Source organism: Calidris pugnax, unplaced genomic scaffold, assembly GCF_001431845.1.
Source record: "Calidris pugnax isolate Ruff unplaced genomic scaffold, ASM143184v1 scaffold38, whole genome shotgun sequence".
Lineage (NCBI taxonomy): Eukaryota > Metazoa > Chordata > Aves > Charadriiformes > Scolopacidae > Calidris > Calidris pugnax.
The window spans coordinates 12,593,273-12,618,167 of NW_015090995.1; the positions used below are offsets into that span (position 1 = coordinate 12,593,273).

The 24,895-nt window shown below is 42.5% G+C and overlaps 1 protein-coding gene across 1 annotated transcript in view; it reads right to left on the minus strand.

Moving 5' to 3' along the window:
- The window catches only part of TRPC5 (transient receptor potential cation channel, subfamily C, member 5), a 96,429-nt gene that overhangs the window by 5,604 nt on the left and 65,930 nt on the right, over positions 1-24,895 (minus strand). Inside the window, exons 5-7 of the mRNA XM_014955335.1 lie at positions 23,994-24,133; positions 19,684-20,006; positions 15,302-15,497 (exon numbers count right to left, since the gene is read on the minus strand). Of these exons, the coding sequence (XP_014810821.1) occupies positions 15,302-15,497; positions 19,684-20,006; positions 23,994-24,133 (659 nt within the window). The remainder of the gene's footprint in view (positions 1-15,301; positions 15,498-19,683; positions 20,007-23,993; positions 24,134-24,895) is intronic.

The window sequence follows — 24,895 nt, forward strand, 5'->3', positions numbered from 1 at the left end:
GTCACCAGGAAAGAAATGCTGAGTCTGTGCGAGACACTGACCTGACACTGCAAAATAGGGATCCCCAAATCAAGCTATTTGCACTCTAGTCCTGGGACTCAATGGACAGTTCTGCCCAGTAACAAATTGCATATTCCTTTCAACATCAAGGCAGAGATATCTACCTGCAGCCTGGGTTCAGAGAGATACTGCAGCTATTCAGATTTCATGCATTCCGTGCTAGTTTAAAAGTTAAAAAATGTCACTGTTTTGTATGTTCTGCAGAAATTCTGACATTAGACAGAAAAGGAAGGAAATAGTTTGAAGCCAAGCAGTGCTGAACATAGCTTACAATAGTACACTGAATTTAAATGGTAAATTAGTGTATTGTTATCATTGCAGAGTATAGTGCTAAACTGATGGTTATGACATTTTAGGTGTTCACCATTTACATTAACAGTACCTGACATGAAATTAAACCAAAGCTGTGATTATCTAGGCTAAGTAACAGTGCAAGGTAGGAGAAAAGGACAATATGGGATTTTAAGTTTCTAAGGAGATTTCAACCAAGGTGGAACAAGCAGCTCTCTTGAGTGAGGGATGCTGGGCTGCAGGGCAGCAGCTCTCAGAAACATGCAGTGAAGAGTAGGACAGGGAGTTTAATAAAATATGGCTGAACATTCATGCCCAAAAAACATGCCCAAAAAATTACTACGCTGGCTTTCTGGCTACGCTCCAGTGCTCTGCTGTGGGTAAAACATGCTCACATTTTGACAGTGAGGTGCAGCTGAGCTCCATTTTAGTAGAGTATTCAAGTTATGTGCAGCTCTCCATCTAAAACAACTGCCTCAGTGGCTCAGTGGCACATTAGTTTCTGCAGATGGGCTGAATGAGCCCAGAACACTGCTATCCCCTGCCAACTTACCCAAAGGGCTGTTTGCAAGCCGTAGGTAGACTCAGAGAAAGCAGCCTGATATGCCCCTTTTTGCCTCACACATTATCAGACCCCATAAGCAGGAAACTGCAGCATCACAATGAAACTGATGCTGGTGGAAATTAAGTTCTGGGTAGTTAAAAATAAAGTTTGCAGCAGTAGAAATAACTGCCACCAAAAAAAAACCACCAAAGCCCTGCTCATTTTTCCTTATTGGTCTTACCTGCAGGCTGCAGCAAGCTCAGCAGAGCTAGAGGAGAGGACAAGCTGGTGCCACGCAGCTGCTGTTCCTCCTTCCCAGACGCTGGGTTAGTGCTCTGAGCTCCACAACCGGCCCACAGGACAAGTCCTGCCTAAGAACTGCTCAGAGTTAAAGGCAAAGCTGTCCCAGCTTCTTCCATAGGCAGGGCTGGCTGCTCCCTGCTCAGTCCTAAAGGCTCACTCATCTCTCTACCTGAATGTTGCCTGGTCTGGGCAACTTCAGTTGAAAGACTCTTCAGAAGGACAACGAATGATTGGCATCACATGCCAGATAAGGCAAGGGGGCACTGGGGGGGATGCACTGCCCACGGGGAAGGCAGGAGATCAGATCTTACTTGGTAGAGAAGGGACCTAAGCTTCAGCTCCCTACGCTCTACCTGGATACACTCAGTACCACGGAAACCCCAGTGGTGGCCGCATCTCGAGAGGCTGCAAACAAGAGGGGCATTGCAGGTTCAAGCATCTAAAGCATTTTGTAGGGGAATAACTGAATGAGACCAGCACTGGGTTATTCAGCTCTGCTGCAAGAAAGCTTTTCTTGGGGTTTGCAGGAACTACAGACACCTGGCAACACTGATAGCACTGTGTGGGGCAGCTGGGGAGTTAAGGGTAAGGCACTGAAGAGAGTGCAAAGACTGTTGTTTTTGGATAGAGATGTGTATATTTTAAGTTCTTTGTCAATACAGAAGCAGGTGTAAATATCCTATTGAGGAGTCAGAAGGGAGAAAGTAGTTTGGAGAAGGTTATAAACACACCCTTCCCTTCTACACAGGTCTGTCAAAGGTCCGGTGAGGTGGGATCAGGTGTGGTGACTTGGCAGCAATTTCTTTCAGCACATTATAAAAAAGGCATATCCTGGGCAGAGGTGATTTAGCAGTGGACGTTGGATGCTGTTTGTAGAGGAGGATAAGACAAATCTATAGCTTGGGGATTGCACTTTAGTTTCTGGGAAAGGAAGGAAGAAAAGGGCCAAAAGAGTTTTTCTTCATAGAGTGTTTTCTTCTTGTTCTTTCATTTAAAAATAGCTCAAGGGGACTACATGGGCTTGATTAGGGGCTGAATGCAGGTGCAGGGCACCACTGTGAAACTTAACAGTGGTTTCTCATTGGGGAAGTTTTGTGGTTGGTTTGAACAAATCCCTGTTGATCTAAATGCATCTGTGGGTGAGGCTGGTGGATGCTGGCTTCAGCCCCACCTCTATTTCTTCCTGCTCAGTCTCAGCCAGTAAGTGCAATGTAACCTCTCTTAAAAGACAGACCCTCTGTACAAAGCTTAAAGTATCTTTTCTTTCTCTTTTCTATTGCTGTGAATTCCCCAGGGTTTACAAACTCAGACTGTCTCAATTATTCACCTTGATATTTTGAGAACCTGAGCAAATCAGATGAGAGCTCCTGGCAGCAGTTTTGTGTTGCAAACATTGGAAAGAGACATTTCAATTTTACTGAGAATGTCTTTGTGTGCCAGGAAACCACCATTTTCTTGGTTGGAGCTCTCTTCAGTGCTGTAAGCAGTGAAATCTGCACAGGAAACTACAGCTTTCCCAAGTCTCCTCCCTCCCTGTGCCGAGTACCAAGGGTACCATGCTTCAGCAATCATTCCATACCCAATTCACACCTGAAGCACTCATGAGTTACAGCCAGTACATCAGTCATTGCGTTGGCTGTGAATGTGGCCCAGTGGGCCACCAGACACACTGCAGGTTTTTGGTGTATCTCCCCAGCGACTGCTAGGCCACTGGGCAAGATTTACATTTTTGAGAGCTGCTTGAGTCTGAGCCTGCTATGCACCCAAGCTGTTGCAAAGATTCCACGTAGGTGAACACTCAAAGCGAGCTCCTGAATGCCAGTACAGTGAGAGTCCAACCCGAGGGCCCTTCAGTTGCCCAGCCTGCCCCTGGCCACCACACACCCCACAAAGCTACGCAGCGATGGACAAGCCCCGACCTGCTGCCGGAGGGTTCAGTGCCACCTGCAGCAGTGCTGCACCAGCCGCTGACTTACAGAGGTGGGTCACAGGAGATGGTGTGTCAGAACCCACTCCCAGGGACAGCCAGCATGGACATAGCCCTGGGAGGCTCCTGAGAGAGAGGACAGGAGGGTGCACAGGAGCTCTGCCCCTGCACTGGGAGCACTGGCAGAGGCACGCACCAAGGGGTGCTCAGCAGTGCAAGATGTGCCCCACAGCCCTCCCCGTGGTGAGGAGCTTCGAGCAGACCCACTGAGGAGCCACCACAGGATCCTCATAGACCTGTGGTGCTTTATACAATGTTCTTAGATGACAACTTTTGGCAACATTTACAACAAGCTAAAGAAACATACCCAGTAGCTTTTCAAGTGTGACCTTGTTGCTTTAGGAATTTAAATCCAAGTTTAGATTTCACTGTCCTCTTTTTGAGCTTCTATTGCTCTTGCCACCATTTTCTTTCAAGCACTGCTCATCATTTCAGTTATAAAACACTCTACTTCTTAAGGCTGAGCCCTCGAGCTCAAAGAACACATGAACTCAAAGAAACCAGCCCTCTGCTTCTCTGTGAGAAAAAAAACCCTGTATCACTTACTATCACAATGCGAATGTGTCACATTGGCCACGTAATCCTCTTGCAAATCTCTGCCATTTGAAGTGAGACTTAATCTCTAAAGATTTCCCCGTGGGATCACTGAAACCAACTCACTGTAGCAGTTGCGAGGATTTTCTAATTCAGTCAAAGTGATGTATTCACAGATGTGCCAGATTTTAAATAATTACCTGCTACACTAATTATCCAGGATAATTCAAGCATTAATCTCCATCTTTATCTCTGTGTAGAAAATCTGTTGTTTACATTTTGTGAAATGTTTTCTATAAAGATTTCCATCACCATCTCCTTGCTGGGCCGTATGGTTTAGATCATACTTTACCAAATAACAGCCAGCTTCTCAGCTGGTCCTGACCAGCCAGCAGGGCCCCAGCAATGGAAGGCTGTTTTGGTTCTCTGTATGAGATGACTACTGCTGCTGCAGCCTCCAGGTTCCTCAGCCTCTTCATGTGTTCGGTATTATTTCAGCTCCCTTGTGGCTGGAAAGCTGATGGAGGAAGATGCTGTTACTTTTAACTCAGCAGACAGGAGCTGAAGCACAGGGCTGTCCCATGGGAAGCCTGTGGCAAATAGGGGCACGGGAGCCTGATCTCATGACTCTCCAGTCAGCATCCCTGAAAGCACTGGGATAGTCCTGAGTTCACGTTAGCTCGGGGACAACAGGCTGACATGGATTGTGGCAGCTCCCTACACTCTGGGGTTGCACACCGTGGTTAGTGCTGGGTCAGGCTGGAGCAGAGCCATGGTACAAACACTCAGCTCAAACATAACGCTGAGACAATGGTACCATCACCACCAGGTGCTCTGGGACCTGCAAACTTTTCCACTGTAAAACAATCATGAGATAATCAGCTACTTAAGCTTCTCTACGCCACACAGAGGTTCACAAGGGCTTCTGCCCCTTACTCAGGTGTGTTCTTGGGATGCAAATCCTCCCCACGCCCATTTGTGAAGAATAACGTAAAAAGACAGGTAGTTTCTTTCTAGCTGGCACAAAAAGGGCTGTGTGTGCCTTTTTTGTGTTTTATTATACAGCAGTCAGTGTGCTAAGCTGGAAATCAGGCTGCTGCCTGTCAGATGCAGATATGGATGGCTGTGACAATGCCCTCAGGACCAGGCTGGCTGGCTGTGGAGAGTGCCTCCTTGGAAGGAGGAACAGGAAGCTTTCCCGTTGTGCTGGGAATATTGGCAGAACCCAGTGTGATTTCTGCATGAGGAATAGCAGAACTGCTCTCTGCTGCTGTCCCAGAAGGTGCCAGCAGCAGCCCCACAAGATTAGGAAGTGCCCAAGCTGTAGTACTTTGCTCTAGGAAGGGTGGGCAGATGCAGCTTTCACCTTTGCAAGGTGCTCGCTGACAGATCTTATTTGCAGCCTATTGAGTAAGGGAGGCTCGTTGCCTGAAAGGCACAGAAACTTCAAAGGTGCTTTTTCGTTGTGTAATCAGCTGCGCTGGGAAGTGTACAAGTCATTAAACTGTTTAGTATATTTCTATCTGACATGTCTCTTTATTGCTCTTTGTTAAACCCAGAGCAGGGAAACAGCACAGAAAATAGATCAGCAATGGCCTTTAAGCAGGCTAGCACAAGAAATATACCCTTCTGTGACCTGAACAGAAAGCACTGCAGAAAGAGGGTCAGGAGAAAGTTAATCTCTGCAGAACCCGACACAGACAACTCTTGTGCGGTTTCAAAGCTGTTAATTTTGTAATACGTGTTGGGCAAACTGGAAATAACTTCAGCAGAGTTTGAGGGTTTAATGATGAGCTCAGAGAAGCAAGCAGCAAAAATCGAAGCAGACTATTTGAGGTAAATGATGCTTACTATTTTTCAAAGAAAAGTATGTCATAGAAAGGAAAAAAAAGTCTGTGAGAAAAATCAGAGACCTACAAAGGCAATTAATGCATAGGTAATTCAGCTGCAGCTGACAACAAATGACTTTGCTTTCAAAGCTGGAGATGACGTACCGAAGGATAAGAACTTAATAGGATCACTCTCAAAAATAATACAAGAAAAAATGCTAAAGGAGGACAATCTAGCATTAGAAAAAGCAATTAGAACAGTGAGGGAAGGAGACAGCCAGAGAAGAGATGAAAGTACCGGGTGGCACAAAATCAGGCGCTGCACTGGTAACGCAAAGGGAGCCCTGACCATCAACCAGACGTTCACACCGGGGAAGCTGCAGTGGCCCCGTGCCAACCACGCAGGGCTTTGAAGAGGAGCGTGTGGCAATGCTCTGGGGAGAACAAAGCCCATGGCAGATGCAGACCAGCACACGCAAAGCAGCAGAGTGCCCTGATGTGAGGGGAGACGTGCCGGGAGAGCCAGAAAGCAAACCCCACGTGTGAGCACAGGATGCAGGCAAATGGGCAAAGGCCGAGCGTGCAGCACGGGGAGGGAGAGCTGCTCCTGGGCAGCAGCTCAGCCAGGGATGCAGGGAGTTTTCAGTTCCAGCACTGGAAAGGAAAAGTACATTCTAGCATAGTCAGGTCCTGAAGAAATACTCATAAATAAATACCAGCACTGGGATGCAAGAAAATCAAATACTTGTGCCACAATATGGGTAAAGACTTGATTTCAGAAAAGAGCTACCCTTATCTGGCAAAAGGCAGCAAAGCCCTTAGGTGAGGAAATCAAACAGAGCAGAGAGGAAAAAAAAAGGGAGAAAAAACTAAAAATCTAAATTTTGACATAGCAGACATTTCAGATAAGCCATCAATAGGATCGCAAGCCTTAAAAACCTGAAAGCTGGCTGGAGATCCCAGTCATGGTAGAGCCCATAAAAGAACACGCTGTAATAGAGGAAATTAGGAAAATCTTCCTTAATTTTGCAATGTCTGAGGTCCAGCACTTCAAACAGATCAAGGGAATGGCCAGTTCAGTGCCAACAAGACATATAACATGGTGACTGCGTTTTATAGTCAGGCAGATAAAGGACTCCATCTTTGCAGCGCGGTGTCATGGTTTGGGCAGGACTGGCCACTGAAACGAAGGATACATAGCCAGGCTTGGAAATTATGGAAACAAGGTAGGTCACTGGTTGCAATGGAAAAGAAAACTACCAGTGGCTACCAAACACACAAGGTCAAGCAAAGAGCGTGGGCATTTGCTCCTGAGTGACACCACAGCAGAGCAGTAGATGAGCTGTTGCACTGACCATCCCTTCCCCAGAACGGACCTCCGTACTGCAGGTTGGCTGATTTTCCCAGCTCTGGGGAATCAGTTTGTTTGTACTTGGAAAATGCATGCTTTAGCATCTCTGCTATTTATATCTTCCATGTGCAGAATATATTCATAATTAAAATTTTTATTATAGCTTGCAATACACTACATTCCACAATGTATTCAGGTTATATATATATCAATTACCTTTCATCTTCCACCAGCATATTGGATGGCAACAACAATAGCTAATGAGAAGGCCAGGGAATATTGTTTTTGAGAAAACACAGAGAACTGCGAGTTGTGCTGGTTTTAGTGCAGTTAAATTATTTGAACCTTTTTTTCTTCACTCATATTCCAGCAAAGTTCATCTTTTATTTTAATAATAAAATAAATCAGCTCAGTAGTAGAGGTCATGCAGACAAATAGTTCTCTAGAAAAGCCTCAGCAGGAAGAAACAATGAGAAAGATATCACTAAGGCTTTGTTCTTCCTGCCATCCATTCTCTCTCCTTTATCACTGCCTGATAAGAGCCTCTTTTCATGCTGAAAGTCAGAGAGATAAAGGTGCATCTGTGCTGATAATGTTAACTACCTCCAGCCAGGTCAAAATCAAGTAATTCACACAAGCCCATAGAGAAATGGTGGGCTGAGAAGGTATGTCTAACCCAAAGTGCTGAGTGTTGATGACTCTCTTAGTAACATGGGGAAAAAAAAAAAAGAAAAAGAAAAAAAAAAAAAAGAACTTCGACTCATTTCTAACTGCACTTTTTTTTACAGAATATTATCTTTGATTTTTTTTTTTTCTGCATAGCTGGTCAGCCTGAGATTTGATTCTTCCAAGGAAGAAGAAATGTCTTGAAATTTGTTGCTGAACTGGTGGGAGCCAAATACAAAGGAAAATCAGGTACTTCTCTGTACCCCTTTTTAGTTATTTCTTGTTGTTCCCCCCACCTTTTTTTTTTTCCCCAAGAAAAATTTGTCCCAAGAAGAAAAATTCCAGTTTGGATCCACACTTGAATTTCAGATCCCAGGATCCAGTCTGTGCCATTAAAAGGATGTGATTTCAGCTGGGAAATATGATGTCAGCTGCTGCAAAGGTATTTAAAGGTCTATCAGTTTCTTTACTGTGTTATTTAGAGCCATTTGTAACTTTTAGATCTGAGCTCTGATTATGAACAATCACAAAGCATATTTGATGGTATTTGCCACTGACTTCTATGCTACAGAAACGTTTACCAGAATATCCGGTAACATCGAGCTGACCAGAAGGGTAGTAACACAGCAAATTCATTACTCATCTGGGCCTGGGAGCTGGTTTCATGTGTTGCTGGAATTTCCCTGAATCAAAGCTCTGAGCCTTGCTGTATCTCCTTGGGGTTTACAACCTTTTCATGCACATACATACACACCCCTTGTATCTTTTCCTCAAGTAACCAAAAAAATAAAATCATCATTCCCAAACTTCCATAGTTAAGCAACAAAACCATGTACAAGTATTCAGGGACCAAAGGCTTTAGCATTTTGCTCTTTTATCACTGGTCATAAATTGCCTTTCCCCAGTGAAGGAGTAGAGCTGAACTGTCTTTTTACTGAGCCTGTAAAGGTCACAGCACCAGCAGGAGAAGCAAGTGCCCAACACTTCTGGAAGTCAGCCTGTTTGCACAGTCACTTAAATGCATGAGCTTTGCTGCCAAAAACTGAAAAATTGCTCAAATATGAAAAATCCTAGCTAAACACCCTGATCATTTAAATATATCCTTAAGCCAAAAGAAAGGGAGCCATTATAAATGTATGAGATTGCTCAAGTCTCAAAGTGAATCCTGAGCTGTGCAGATAGCAGTGATTCAGGAGACGAAGCCCCTCTTTCCTTCCCAGATTCTGAGAGCAGGGTCTGCAGCCAAGGAGCTGGTATCCTGTTTCACCTTTATAATCAGCATCAACTTATTTGCTAGATTGCAGCATGCTGAAAAGGAAATCTGTGAAGTGCTGGCATCTAAAAAGTCACGTTTCAGAGGATTCTTAATATAGCTGTTCCCATTGCGCACTATCGAGTGAAAGCTCATCCCAGATAAATCCTTTTTAGTTTTCACTGCTTTTCCCTCAGTAATATTTTTCCTTTATCTGCCTTTTCTTCTGCCTTTTTAACAAAAGTCCCCTCGATGCAGAAGCACAAGATAATGCTAATTGAGCTTGTCAGGCCTAAATAAAAGATGGGATAATGCAGGGGGCTGCAACCCATGTGGTTCCATCTGGATACATCAACTTCTATCATGTAGCAAGAGCAAACCGTGCTGCGCTGCTTCACACGTAATGGGCAGAGAATTATTGACCTGTCATATGGGGCACTGGTGTGTTAACTACACCAAAAGAAAACAGAACCCACCCATATAGATGCCAGCAAATTCCCTGTAATATCTTAAATCAGCCAGGGGTTATCTACAGATTGCAAGCTCATCTTGGTTTTTACTTAAATGTAATGTTTCTGCACCTCTGAATAAGCCCCGGATTGGTTTGGCCACAGTGGTAGGCAGGGTCAGATAAATATCTGGATTTTCAAAGATTAAAAACAACAGAAAGGATTAACCTTGTGATCCCACTGACAATACTCGTATGAGCAGGGGTTTGCAGGATTGGGCCCTAGGAAGAAGAATTAGCTTTGTCTAGTCTAACAACAGAAGAAAGATGCAGCATGTTAAGTCAGAGCACATCGAGTGCTTCCATTTAGAGGCTCTGCAAACACCACATGAATATTAACAACTTGATTCAAGTCCATGGGTTATATGTAATTAGGCCAAAGCCAGCAAAAAGACAAACAGTTCTACACCTTCAAATGAATACTTTAGCTTGCTAACAAAAAGCAATTAAGCTGCCTGCCAGTCTAGAGCAAGGCTGCAGGGCTAATTTCACACAGAGGCCACTCGCTGTATGGGGGCATCACAGCACACCACTGCCGCAACGCATTTCCCTTCACTTTCAAATAAAAATCTGCTGGAAGTCCCCCGCGTCCCGTCACAAACTGCAGAGAGAGCATCCGGCCTTGGGAATCAGTCCCACTCCTCTAAAGATGTGCTGCAGCTCCCCAGGAGGGAACTAGAGAGCGGGGTCCGGCATTTCTTCACACGAATCACACTCCATGGGGAAAAATGTAACAGAAATCTGCCTGTCCAAGTGTCACAATAGGCACTAAGTAAGTTCGGGAGAATTTGCGATTTCAATTAATTATTACTGATGACACAGATGAGTTTTGGGAGCGCAGTAATTGAGATTTGGGTAATTACAGTTGCATAGTAGAATGAAGAAAAGACTTGAGCTTATTACCTACACCCAGAACAAGGGTCTGCACATGGGCAGTGACCAGCAGGACGTGCATGTTGGTCAGCTGGAGCCCCTCAGGGCCAGAAAACTGGGGGGCAAACAGTGATATTTCATTCACCCAGCAAACCAAAGAGCCATTTAACCCCATTTCATTTTGCTACACCATAAAAAGCTTCAAGAGACATTAATCCCAGCTCACATTGGCAACAAGAGTATAACAAGAGCATAATTTCATTTCCTGCTGTATGAGGGAGTTAAAAAAACAAACACATCTCAATTTCTCCTAAGAAATTCAAAGTAATGGTCCTGAAATGGCGCTTGTGAGATGAACACTTCCTGATGCTTCACAATAGTTTAGATTTGAGTCCAGGCTTTAGAGCTGACCGTACCTATACAGGGGGACAATCTGCCACCCCAAAACCTGCCACATGCAGGGACTGTGCAGAATGTCCAGTACCTTGAACTAAGCTTATTGATTTGTAAAATTCTTCCTTAGCAAAACCACAAAGTAATAACTGTGCAGGTCATGCAAGCAGAGGAGGTGCAACAATTTTTTGACAGTCCCAAGGGTCATAGATCACAGTGGGGAAGAGAATTTCTGCTGCTGCTGTGAATTAAACTGGGTAGCAATTACTGCCATGGTGCTGAGAGAGTTCAATTGGTGCAGAAAACTAGAGGAATTCTTGTTCGTTGTAGATCAAGAAAAGTTTGATACCACTTCCAGGTGGAAATCCAAAGTCATCTTGGAAACAATATAATAAGGAGGTGAAAAATCTTTATATTCTTCTGTGCTTTAATTCCTAAGCTCCCTACTCTGCAAAAATGGAGAAAATGCCACATACAACATCCCTACACTTACAGTCAAAATTTCCTGAAAGTGACCACTTATTTTTAGCTGGACATACCAACTGCTTCTGTTTACTGTACAGCTTTTTTTTTTTGTTATGCAAAATACTTATAATTTTTATTCTAGTCCTCCACAGTACGTGCTAATGCACTCTATTTCATTCCGCATTTAAAACTGCACTCCTAGTTTGGTGTCCAATGCCCTCATTTCTCCAATCCAAACACTAGCAACTATGCTTCAATTTGGTCATACACACTACTCACAGAGATGCACTTAAAAAAATTAAACGTGCAGCTGTCATTTGCAGTAACAGCTGTCTGAGACGAACTCGCTTGAAGTAACAGACGTACAAAGTGACAGGAGGATACAAAACACAATACACAAAACAATTTCATAACTTAATACGTACCGCTATAATGAAGTCATTATTCCAACATCACACATACACACTCAAAGCTACAACACCTTCACTTTGACGCACAGTGGTTAGAGGTAATTTTTCTCAGACCTAGTTTGGTGTGACGCTGTTCCTGAGGTATTAAGCATCGTTGTACTTTCCTAAAAGATTGGAAAGCTGTAAGTGCTTACATTTCTCCTTCATATGTCAGTGGGATGCCTAGTGCTGCAGTGCTGTTTGTGCACCACTTAATCGCTCTAACTCACCTGGAACTCAGATTAAGAGTTCACAGCCTTACGGTTTTCCTCCTGCAGATGGGTCTTAGCTGCCACTCTTCCATCGATCTTGCTTGCCATTGTCCTGTGGCTGCAGAGTCAGAACTGTTGGTACAGTTCCAGTGACTAATTCCTGCATGACTTCCCAGAATATCATATAAGGAACATGCTTTCAGAAAATAAGCATAGATTGCTAATTCCCTGCAAATTGTACCTGCACCCCAGGGCACCAGAAAGGCCAAAATGCACCTGCACCCCAGAACCCCCACTATCATATTGTTTTGAAAAAATTACAAACTGGCCGAAGGATTGTATAACTTCAGATGCAGCCAAGTGGCAATCCTATGAATAATAGCCTATCACTTAAAGTGGCCTCATTACCCACTCTGTTACTTTCTGCCACTCACAAATGATGGAGCCACCTGGCTACTCTCAGATAAGTTCGATTGTCCTTCCTCTTGTCATCATGACATATTCCTCTTCTATTCATCAGGTGATTTCTGTCACGTCCAGTAAGGATTTGAGATGAGAGACCCAGCAATGCATAGCATCCAGTTGCATTCTGTGCTGCTTGTATAGAACATTCTGCTCTTCACATACAGAACAGCACAAAGCTTATGGAAATTCTGGTGTGCATTTGAATTTTGTCTGCTTTGCTGGTGAAACATAGTGTCTCTCATCACCAGCTCCTGACAATGGTTGGCAAAAGAGAAAAATGGGCTGTGTGAAAAAAGTCAAGATTGAAACCGCTTCAGGGTACCCCTAGAAAAAAATGTATTTATTGAAGTCTGAAATAGCTTAGTAAAAAACCAACAAAATTACGGCAGAAAAATTCTTCCTTCTGTGAGTCAGGAATCACTCAAAGCTGTGTGGAGGTTTTACTCTTTGCTTGCCTTGCTCTGTCTTCCACAGATACCCTGTGGTTTCATGCTGTGTGCCTACAGTGCTTAATTAACTACCAAGCCCTAACCCCCATACTGGGGAGACCCAACAAAGAGCGAAGAAAGAGCAGTTTAGATTCTGTAACCTCACAGCAGAAATTCACGTATGTATGAGACAAGGGAGAAAAGCTACCCTGAAGAATAACTGCTACAAGTACATTAACATATTCATCTCTGGAAGAAAGGAGGGAAGAAAGATTGTTTGCATTGCAGCAGTGCCACTGGCTCATTAACAAGTGGAATTAATTAAGATGTCCTGACCAGTCCACAGCAGGGAAATCAACAACAGAGATGCACTCTCATTCCTGATGTCTAGCTCATTTTATTTCTCTGCAGAGTCCTGCACGTGACACAAGATTTCCTACTGATGCATTTGAGAAGACCTCCACCCCACTCCAAGGGCTTCTGGGTCCTTTCTCCTCCTCTGTCCCTGGAATGCTGTCATTACTCGTGCATTCAACTTGATATCAATACCAGGAGGAAGAAACGCCCAGTCTAACAACCAGCCTACTGTGATTCAGAAAGGGGTAGACCTGATTACAGGAGGTTAAAAAATGACCCACAGTTGTAAAGCTCAATTTATTAATGAGTTGGATTCTTCAGAGAAGGGATTAATTTGTATTTGCCCCTAGAAGACACATGAAGAAAACTTGTCCCTGAGAGAATGCTGTGAACATGCAGAAATATTAGCTTCAAAAAACAAGCTGCATGCACTGCCCGAGAAGAGGCTGGAAGCAACTGCCTCTTGCCTTCCCAAGAAACGTCACTGCTCTCAGCAGCAATTGCAATATGACAGCTTAAGTGACAAAGAAGTATCCTGTACCATTTCCACTGTCATTCTTCAGAGTAGGGGGCTCACGCTGCACGCTGAATTGCGTGTTATGCCTTGGTTATCTGGTGAGCTCAGTCCTTTACCCTCGGGTCTCTCACGAGTATATTTTCTGATGGAGCAACTCACTGTTCTCAACTGCTCCCTATACAAAAACATCAATTCAACAGTCTGCTCTGGACCATTCACTTTAGTCAATTCTTATGATGGGTCTCTCTAAGTCATGTGGGACTGTTTGTAATGTGTCATTGCATCACTCAAATTATTCAGGGAAAAGAATGATGAGTGGTTTGTATCCCGGTGAACAGCAAATACTGCTATTCTTATGCCAATCTTCCCCTCATTCCAGTCTCCCTGGAATGTGAGGAGTAGCACTGCACAAAGAGAAAGCACTTAAAGCATTGAAACAGGCTGATAAAGCAGCGATGCCTTTCTGCTTTTCTGCTCTTTTGGAAGGTCAGTGGTCCAGTTTTTCTCATGCTTTTTAACGTGATAAAGATCAGATGTTGGAAAGTATCACTGATTTGCCTGGGTCTGTGCTCAGTTCGACTGGATAACAAAATCTAGGAGCCACTTGAATCAGCAGATGATCAACAGCAGTTGTGGAACCTGTTCAAGCAGACAACTCAATATTCTTTTTTGTACTCCAGGAAAGGAGCTCACCCATACCCTTCCCCATAGATTTATCCAGGAAGCTAGGAATGGAAATACTAGGAGAGCTGATGCTGGTTCTTTTCTTCTCTGTTTTGTCCTTCATCTTCTAAAGTAAATCCAAGAGTCACCCAAAGCAGAGAAGGAAGTCTCTGCCTTATACTTCTGAGTGACCAGCTAGGGACACTAATGACTTTCCTAACTCCTGTTTCTGTTCACAGAGGATGCAACGCTTCATCACCTCACTATCTGTAAACCTGTCATGTTAGGCATCAGAACTGAAAAGTAAGTGCCCACTGGTTTACCATGAGTTCTGTGCACACAACATTTAGTTTCCTTCCATACTGTTTCTGTGTAGTTTACCTGAAGAGCCTTAAAACGCAGAGCTGTGCTGCTTTAGCTTTCAATCTGTTGACAAATTTAATCACCAATGTACAGATTGTTTTTTAGGTACACAGAATGAGATTACAGTAGAGACACCAGTTCTGAACATTAAATGAAGATAAAGTTAAGTTTGAAACTCGCTCTACAGCCAACTGGCAGCCCTGAGCTGCCTCAGCTCAGATCCATCCTGCACTGAGGCTACTCAGAAATCTGAGATTAGGGGTCTACAGAGTCAGCTGCCAGGAGACTGGATGGTGTTACGGATGGAAATGATCTAATTTCAGTGGGAAGACTGGGGAATAAGAAATTACAGGACTGGGCTCCTGATACACAGTTTCAAACAAGGAAACAGTAATAGGAGGGGGGAGGGCAAAGGACCCACAACACCCACCCCTCAGTTTAAAACCAAACATCAGGAAGCAGTGGGAAGGCTTCCCTTTATATACCCTCTCTGCTACAAAGTAAATCAGCTGGTAATGACAAGGTGATCAGTGAGGTTACTCTGCAGAAGACAAGGGCAGATCACAGCTGATAAGCCTTTTCCAGCTAAGAAGAATTACAAACAGAGCAAAACCTCCTCCGCAAGCATGATTCAGGCTAGTGAGTAGAAATCCCAGCTATCTGCTGTCAAAAACTGGGGGCAGCAGTCTCCAGCATCCCAGAAGATACATACTTGCTAGAAGCCAAACAGATGAGGAAAAAAACATGGAGAAAAATAAAAGCAAAAAGAGATAGAGAATGAGATAACTTACGGCAATGAGCTGGTAGGAGTTGTTCATCATGGCTATGAGCATGTTCAGCAACACAACAAGGGAGATGACGTTGTAGGTCCCAAACATAGTGGCCCCAACGAATTCTGTGAACTCATGTCTGGCTTTCACGTTGGTGACGTAGAGATTCAGCAGACCGAACACAGACCAGAAGAGTGACTGGAGGGTCTCGAAAAGTCTGCAAATAAAACAAGATTTTTACTTGGCTACCTGACTCTGGGGAATGGAAAACAATGCCTTGTTCAGGTGAGAAGCACATCAACATCAGGAGCCTGGGACACCACAGAGCAGCTGCTCAGTACAGCCATTTATTCTCCCTGGGAAGCAGTCTCTGCTCCAGCCACAGTGACCCATTGAACAACACATGTGAGAGCTGCATTACATCAACAACATTTGATACCTGTCAGAGAGCCCTGTCCACATCCTCCTGAGATGCAATGAACCTAACTGCCCTCAAGGAACCCTTCTCCACTCTACACACATGCAAAGAACAGCCACAATATATCCCTGTAGTTAAGTAGTGCACAACAACGAGGCACCATGAGTAGCAGATGTGAGAAATCACATTCACCTGCCCCTTTTGCACTAATGGAGGCTGAGAGCTTGCAATTACTGTGGCTGCAGGTGCACCAGGCCAGTGTGCCAACACCCCGTCTGTTAGCAATGCACCTGGCCAAAAATGCTGGTCACTATGGCTTGTTCGTGCAGCAGCTCCCACCCACCACAGTGCAGTGCCCTCAATAGGATGCTGCAACAATTGATCAGTAATGACTCAGATGAAAGGGAGTCATCACATTAATTCAGCTCGAGAGGTTTTCTTCTTCTGAAGTCTTCCTTCCAAAGATGAACTAGACCTGACCTCACTGTGTTTTACAGCTGATGAGATCATCCCAGGTCTCTATTTGCTTCAGCAAGAGACAAGTGACCTTTCGCAATCACATCAAATACATAATCAGCAATCTAAATAATTGCTCTATTTGGGCATCTTTGTTTCGGCTTTTCAAAATATGGCATAAACGACATATCATCAAAATATGACATTTATACGCATGTTTAAGAGTTTCCATTTTGGCCTGAGGTCAGCAGGTATTTTCAAATACTCCTACTAAAAAAATCAATACAAATAACTCAAATACTTTACTTGACATACCAGGAATCTGTTCTCCCGGCTTCTCCAGGCATCTGTTCCATACGTACCCCTCTGCTTTATATGGGGATTTAGTTTCTTTATATTTTGTGGTTGTATGTTTTTCACTGGCCAAAATTATAAGGACTCTTTGAAGCAAAAATGCTTTCTCCCAAAAGTCAACTTGTTAGTTAGATGTATTTAATAAGTGAGGCGGTAAAATAAGGATTAACCAAAGAATGCTAAGCATTCTTCTACTAAAAAATGGTGGAGAACTAGCTATCTTTTAACTTATTTTAACTATTAGCAGTAAAAGTACCAATAATTTGGGCCCAGACTAAGGCAAACACGTTTACATGTGGACATGTAGTCCCCCTTGAAAAAGTCAGCAACTGGTTTCTGCAACTTTACATAGAAGAAAGCCCTAAGTTACTCTTTCCTCAGTGTTTAATGACAGGCCAGAACCACAATCTATTTTCACAGTGTTTCAGGTGGGGCTCACACTACTTCAGAGAAGCAACCCTAAAAAAAAAAAATTTGGAAATTGTGATTGAGAGACTATCCCCTCCTTCCAAGTAAGTGCCCCCCTCTGCCACAGGAACCCTCCTGACCTCCTGCAGCCCCTGGAGAAATGGCCCCAGCGACCAACATGACCCTCCAGTGAGAACGACACAGCAGACAGTAAGGTGTGACTTCCTCCCCCCCTTCCTCCTCTTCCTCTCTCTCTTCTCCATCTTTCAGTTGCCAGAACCACAGCAATAAACATATTTTCAAATTGTTTGCCTAAGCAGTAGACGCTCTGCTTTCTAAGGGATGTTGAGGCCAAACCATAAAAACCTTAAATTATTCATGACTTCACCTCATTGCTGTCACAAAGGAATATTACTTTTCCATGATCTGTGTTTGCGGTGCAGAAAATTTCCTCACCAAGAAACCCATCCTTTGGGAGTCATAGGAAATAATGCAGCGGTAAATAGGTGTCACATTTTAAACAAGCTGTACAAACATGAGCTGCGTCCTGCTTTTCCTTCCCTTACAAAATTAGATCTTATTGTGCGACTGCTTAGAAATGCTGGTAGGAATCAAAGGGTACTGATTGAAAGCTTTTTACATTTATGCTTTCATTAGGGATGAACTATGAGCAAACCTGAGGTAACACCAGCTCTGACTTGAATTCACTCCAGCCATTGCTCTCCCCAGCCCGACAAAGTAATTTTCTGTTTTGCAGGTTGCTCGTTCTTAGCCAGTCACCCATGCTGTGTCTCTGCTCAAGGGCCAAATGCCAGCTTGTGCCGGGGGTGTTAATAATGACTATTTAAACTTTTAAGAACACGTTAAATAAATTTCTTAAGCAAGTCTCAAACAAAAAGTAACTGCAGAGCATTCTGTCCCCTGCCAGGAGACCTCAGTCCTAATGGATCCCCTCCCACTGCGATTTTGTTTTAAACAAACCTTTGCCATAAAGGCTGAGCCCCCTCAATTTCCTTTCTGTGCTACATTCTCCTTGGCAGGGGGTTTAAACTGAATGTTAGGGTGGGAGAAATTGTGGTCTGTATTTAAGCTGATCTGCACACTTTCTGTTAAGTGGTTGTCTATAATTTCTAGTTCCCAAGATATTATACCTTCTTACGGACTTAAGGATCTTTTTTTTCCCTGCTGACCCAAAGCTCTTTTTCTTTAGTCCAGTCCTGCTGTTGTGTTCTCCACTAACCTGCTGACAGTGAAATCTGTAAAACAACTCGTTGGCAATGGAGACAGGTCCAAACCAGAATGCAGAACCGAATACATCTGTTCACCATAGCTCCAGGGAAAGGCAGGCTCTAGTCCCAAACTTTGTGGGTTTGACCCTTCATGAGCTAGGAGTTGCCACTTAACAAACATTGTACTTGCCAAACATTTCTCCCTCTGGCTGCTGCATCAATGTAGACATAGATCAAGGAATAGTATTTGTTATTTAATTCCTTTGCAAGGGCAGCACAACACATTTCTGGGGCATGCAAAGCAATTAAAATTGAAAAAAGACTGAAGTCTTTAATTCTGTTTTTCATTAGCACAGTGCAGTTCCATTCACTTCCTCCAGATATAGATGGGTTTAATGAGAAAATTAATCAAGCCCATGGTGTTCCTGCTCTGCAGTGGAAAACGGCAGCACGTCTGATCTACCAGGTCACGATGCTTTTGTAAGACTGCACTCTATCCCATGAAGATCCCCCACTTCTTTTAAGGAGGGAGCCCACAGGACAACGTTGGAGCCTTTCCTCTTCCAACCTAGTCATGTGGCCTCAGCCATCACCTGCTTTTGATAACAGTGTGAATATGTCACAAATCCCTTCTTAACCTTAAGCCTTCAGCTGAGGAAGGGTGGAGAATTATTGGGCATTATGACAAGTTTTATTTAATTTAGCATAAAGTGGTGGACAACAGTTTTGTTTTGCTTGTTTGCAGGGCGTAGGCCTTTTTCTAGACCATGCTTTATTTATTTCTCTTCGCATTGTGTTTTAAGTACTGTGCAAGCAGCAAGAACAATTGGGTGGGGGCTGATTATTATAATTATTTCCACTATTAGTAATTAAAACAAATACATCAGAAAGACAATTCATGTTATTTTTCAGCATGTGCTATCTCTTTCAGCCCTGCCAGCTGTCATCACAGCAATTTCCATGCCAACATCTCAATAAAGCACCAGCATTTCCAGCAAAAAGGATTTTGCTGGGATTTTAGTCTCACCCCACTGCATGGAAATCAGAGAAGCCCGCAACATCATGTATGCATAAAAATTGCCTAGGTGAGATTGTTGTTGTTGCTGTATAACATTATTTATTGATACCTTTTTTTTTCATAACCCTTGTTTTCTACATTTTGTTCAGCTTCCCCTCCTTTCCTTTGGAATCAGACAAAACAATTATTATGGCAAAAGAATACTTGCTTTCTCAAATATACTGAAATTGTACATAACCATACTAAAACTTAAGTTGCAGGATCATATAGGGAGATTTTTTTGTCCAAGCGATTGTCTCCCACTTCCAGACCTAAGTAAGAGTCTTTCTGACAGCAAAGCTCAGCAGAATGTCTGCCCCAGTTAACTCACACCTTTCCCGCACAGTCAACCAGCTCACCTGGTATTTACGAATGAATAAATAAAGGGACTTTCAGTGCAGTGACAGACAACAGGCAAAGGCAGGTAAGACAGAGGACAGTGGAAGTCAACCTTAAAAACAGAAAGGAAAGGACATCTTACGTGGAGAAGGCATTGTTCTGTTTCTCACATCGGATCCCCTTGCAGTTGTTGGGTTCCTCCGAGGCACTGGTCTCATAATAAAAATAAAGCTGGTTGAGTCCATTGGCAAAAGCCAGAAGCACCAGACAGTAGATAAAAAGGAATTTAAGGATGTCTAGAAGCATGCGTCCCAGAGAAATCTGCAAGGGTCCCAGGTGTGAATTTGCTGTAAACAGGGATATGAGACGCAAGGAACTTAAGATGTTGGATATTGCAAAGAGGGCTTCTGCAATGAGAGTCGGGTGCCACATTTCCCATTCCTCCCTTGGACGAGAACCGTTATACTGAAAGAAATAACAAGGGTATAAAAGTGAATTTTGTAATTACTTTGAGTCACACCGGCTAATACTAATGCTTCACATATATATACTAACCAGGTACTGGTGACACAAGAAATACTTTTAAAATCTTAATTTTCAGCTACTGTCAGACTAACATTTCGGATTCAGGACTGAAGCTGAATTGATCAGGGCAGAGACTTAGGTTTAATGATGTCTTCTTATGAACTGTCCCTACTGGATTATGACCCCGTGATATGGATAGCTGTGGGACCAGCTTTTCTTTAGAGGCTTCTGGTATGTTGGCTGTTCTTAGCCTAAATTTAGAAAACAGGCCTTTTGAATTTTGAATTCAGTGTTTACAGGTACTTCAGGTCCATAAATTCATACACAATCTCCTTCTCTTTCAACATTTAAGGGGATTCAGACTGCCCTTCAGCAGGTTCAGGTCAGAAATTTCCAATTACCTTTTTTCTTTTTCCTCCTAAATATGACTGTACATTCAAAACACTGCACATTCCAGGAAGAATGCAAGGTAGGGAGAAGGGAGAGAAGAAGGAAAGCAATGAACTATTGAGTATAAGAAGTGGATGCTTTCCTTCCCTAGTAATCTCAAAAAAAGTGCCAACAGCCCTGAACCAAAATGCTTTCTTCATATTAATTTTCTTATTAGTTAATTTGTCATGGCAATTTTAGAAGAGTTGCTAAAGCAGAGGTCATAATTACAGCTGAAGCACTGGATACGTTTGAGTGCATCAATTATAACATTAACTTGGTTTGTAATGTAACTGTAAAAGTGGAAGCATTTTCTGCACAAAGTGCAGCCAGATGCAAATAGGTAACACAAAAGAGCTGGTTGTATAAATGTAACTGCTCTAGCACAACAGAATGGAGTCAAAGACATTTTAACATCAAGGAATAATTGTCCTTTTAACATTTGTCTCTGCTCATTTAACATGTATAAAAAGGCAAAAATGTACTTAGAATAACATAGTTAATAGTGGAGCCAATGTGTTTAGGACTCTTAAAATAATTTTTGTACCTTTTAAATGGAAATGGTATCAATATCATACTGACACATGAGTTTGCAGAGACTTTCTATGTAAATCTGAAGGTCCAATACACGAGCTCACAATTTTTCCAAAGACAGAGCTAAAAGCTAGTTGGTATTTCAAACTATTCCTCTGTATGAAGGAGCTGAGACATGATTACAGTTTGACCTCTGATTGCTTCTGACATTTCCCAACTGTTCTTTACTCCATATACATTGTGACCTGAGTCGGTTAACTTGATTTGAAGATGGATCTTGAAATGTTTACAAACAGGCAGACATGTTAACTTTTTGCCAGAATCCAGCAGCGGGGGCGGATGGTTGTGGTCAGAAAGCCTCCCCTGCCTAGAGAGCAGATTTGCACAGTTGTTTGCGATTCTCTGCTGTGTGCTGGCTGGATGCAGCAGCCCAGGGGCTCTCTGCTAGGGCTTAGCATAGATTGCATATGAAGGTATGTGAAAAGGTCTTCTTCATCGCACATCTATTTTTAAAGTAACTTGTTAGGGTTATATTTTGGCCCTCTATAAACCGATGGTATATTCTTGCTTGGAAAAGAGTAGCCTCTTCAGAGCAACCCAGCAAAATAGGTAGTGAAGAAATAGAAAATTTTAGAGATATCTAATGAAGCTGGGTATGTGGGAAGGCTGGAGTTGTTTGGGTTAGGCATCAGAAGCTGAAGATGAAACACAGCAGAGATGTATACAGGATAGTACAAATAAGTTAAGCCAGTCAGTCACATTCCCCATTACAAGATAATGAAATGCAGCAAATGAAAACTGATTAAGAAAGTATTTTTACCCTATAATTAGCCTGCAGATTTCATTGGTATTGAAGAATATTAAAGCCAGGTCTTGGAACCAGTCAAATCAAGAAAAAAAAGTCTCCACATAAAAACAAGGATGGGAAACATTAATGTCAGGATGCAATTTATTTTTCTGATATTTGGCAGAAAGCTAAATGTCCATGTAATCCTTTGAAGTTATAAGAAGTGTTAGAATATGGTATATTGGCATATATACCAGCCTTTTCCAGCTCGGGGCGGTTCTATAAATAACAAAAACCTTTACAAGTCATGTTGCAAAAGGTTTTGAAGCCATTATCAACGTTATAAATCCTCATGTTTCAGAGCGTACTGCAACCTCTAAGTGATACAGGTCAGAAGGGAACTTCTGTGAGTATGCTGGTTTAGAACTACTCATATATAAGACTTTATGCACTTCTCAGAATTGTCTGACATTGGTCCTCGTCAGGAGCAGATCTTATTAGATCAGCCACGTTTAATCCAAGTGGGTCTGATCTGTACTCAAACAGATATATTCACGTAAGAATTCTTTTGTATGCTGGGATATAGGTCCTAGTAGTTACCCTGCAAATTTCTGTAGTTCCTACGGAGTATATAAAGCTGCATTTCCTTTGTAGGTGTGGTTTGGCTATGAGTTTAAATCTCAGTATGTGACTGTATAAATCTGTGAATGCACAGCTCTTCTAGTAATTTGTGTGTGAGAAAGAAAAAGAATGAGATTGTTAACATTTTAAGATTTGCTTGTGAATATTATGATTTCCAGCCTTTTTTTTGGTTGTTGCTTTGCTAACAGTTTGAGAGACCAATCTTTCAAGTCTCTAATTTCCTTACTGGTTCTGAATGCTGGGAGAGAAAAGACATAATCTGTTCCTGCTTTGATGCTGTTACAGAGCTGCCCCTTCAGGGAGCAGCAACCATCTTAAAGCTTTTCCCTTTGAAAAACTAACTTACCACTATGCAGCCTTCTGGATTTTAAAAAGGCTCCATAGTAGAACTGCTTGCTAAAGAGGTTTTTTATAAAAGCCTTGCCATTTTGGAGTCAATGAGCTCTGTGAAATTTTGTCCTCTTTTCCTTTCTGCCTGCACACATGCTAGGGTAAGACTAAACAAGGTTGCTTTGGGGAAGTGCTTGTCCTGGTTATTAGGAGCTGGGCTAAAAGAAGCAGTACCCTTTTACCAGGGTAATACCAACACAGCAGCACAGCAAAACTAGGAAGCACATAAATATAAATGGCCAAGGAGCAGACTCCAATTATTTGATTTACACCTGTGTAATTACACAAACTATAGTGAATTTACTGCTGAGTCATACCAAGAAAAGAATCAGGCCAAGCACGCAGCTCCAACTGAAGCCAAAGAGAGCCACTGCATAAGGAAGTTTGCAGGAGGCCATCTGTGTCTTTGAAAAAGAGAGACAGAAGGAAAGTGCTGCAGGCTATCCTCTGGCTTCAAAACATGTGCATATGCTAACCTGGAGCATCAGAAGTTTATAAATGTGGAAGATGCTTTTGAGGATGAGCTCTGATGTACATTCTCGCCATAAATGGAACATGACACTGAAGAATCTACATGGTGTTAAAGCTCTTTGTCATCTCCTATAGTTTAAAATTATGTATTGATGAAAATGAGTTGACTCCTTTATATCAGATGGAAGCTTCCTACTTACCTGGCTTGCTTCTCTTAGTAGACTTTTCACAAACTTCTGAACTACAGATCTGTAGGACTACAGATTATAAATCTTGGATGTTGATGTTTTCAGATAATTCTGTTCTTGCTTTTCTTTTACTCATGATTCAAAAATCATGTTTTCACTATGTCTAGCATTGTTGAAAGAGGTCCAGTGTCAGAACGGAAAACAAAACGTCTCTTTGGCAACTCAGTAGTTACAAAGTGGACAGCAAGTGTGGGAACTTCTACCCAATGCCCAAACAATCTACTTCTGTCTTAATAAAAGAGTCAGGATGAGAAGGACAATCGTTCTTCAAACAAATTAATAAGCTTTCCCGGTGAATTTTCAAAACTAGACTGCTTGATAAGTGGCTATTCTCTTTAATCTGTAATTTTGATTTTGTCAGTTTCTACCCTGTGTACTACAGTTCTCACAAGCAAGTTACAAATTCTCTTTCTAAAGTTACTGTACCTTTACGTAGGCAACAATTTTAAGGGAGATAGTTGCAAGATAGAGTGAGTTCATTGCAAAATCCATCAGATTCCACCAGTCATGTACGTACTCATTGAATCCACCATCCCACATTTCCTTGATTTCTCCCCAGATAAACCCTGTAGAAAGAAAAAGAGATCATTGTCACGACGAGGTATTATTTGCCATTAAAGCACTGTGTATATCTGATGTAATAAAAGACAATTCTAAATTAACAGCTTGGAGAAAATGTCTCATCCCTCCTCTCATCTATGAAGTATAATACTGCTGATTATGATACATTTTACAACTCTGTGGGAAATGTAGTCTAGAGAGATACGAAAAAGACCAAGGTTTCCTATCCAGTGCTCCAGATATACACACAAGGAGACTGCTTGAAACATATCTTAATTATAACTAGTGTGAGTGGATTGGCTCAGATGAAATTGGTGTGAATATACTATTTAAGCAATTGTATTTGGTATAGTTTCTAATAGATTGTCTCCTCTCATAGAAATTATAAATAATCCATTGGTCAGTTGGACAGAACTGATTTTTCCTGACTTTCTCTGCAGAACATGCAACACTAGTACCAGCTTCTGCATGCCAGTATATTTCCTCCCTGACCTGGAAATATCACACCAAAGAGGGAAGGATTTAAATTCATTCTCTGTGCTCAATCACTGTATTTAAGCATCTTGCTGCACAAAAAGCCCATAGGGACCTTTTGTGAAAAAAGGTAGGACTCAGAATGAAAAAGGGCACTGCAGCCTGGCATTGCATCCCTCAGCAATGACTCACCTAATGTCAAATATGGGTATGGGTTTAGCAAGGTGAATATTTGTTCCCAAGGATACGGCCAGAGCTCATGATCTCAACTCTGAAATCCCTTCTGGTAATAA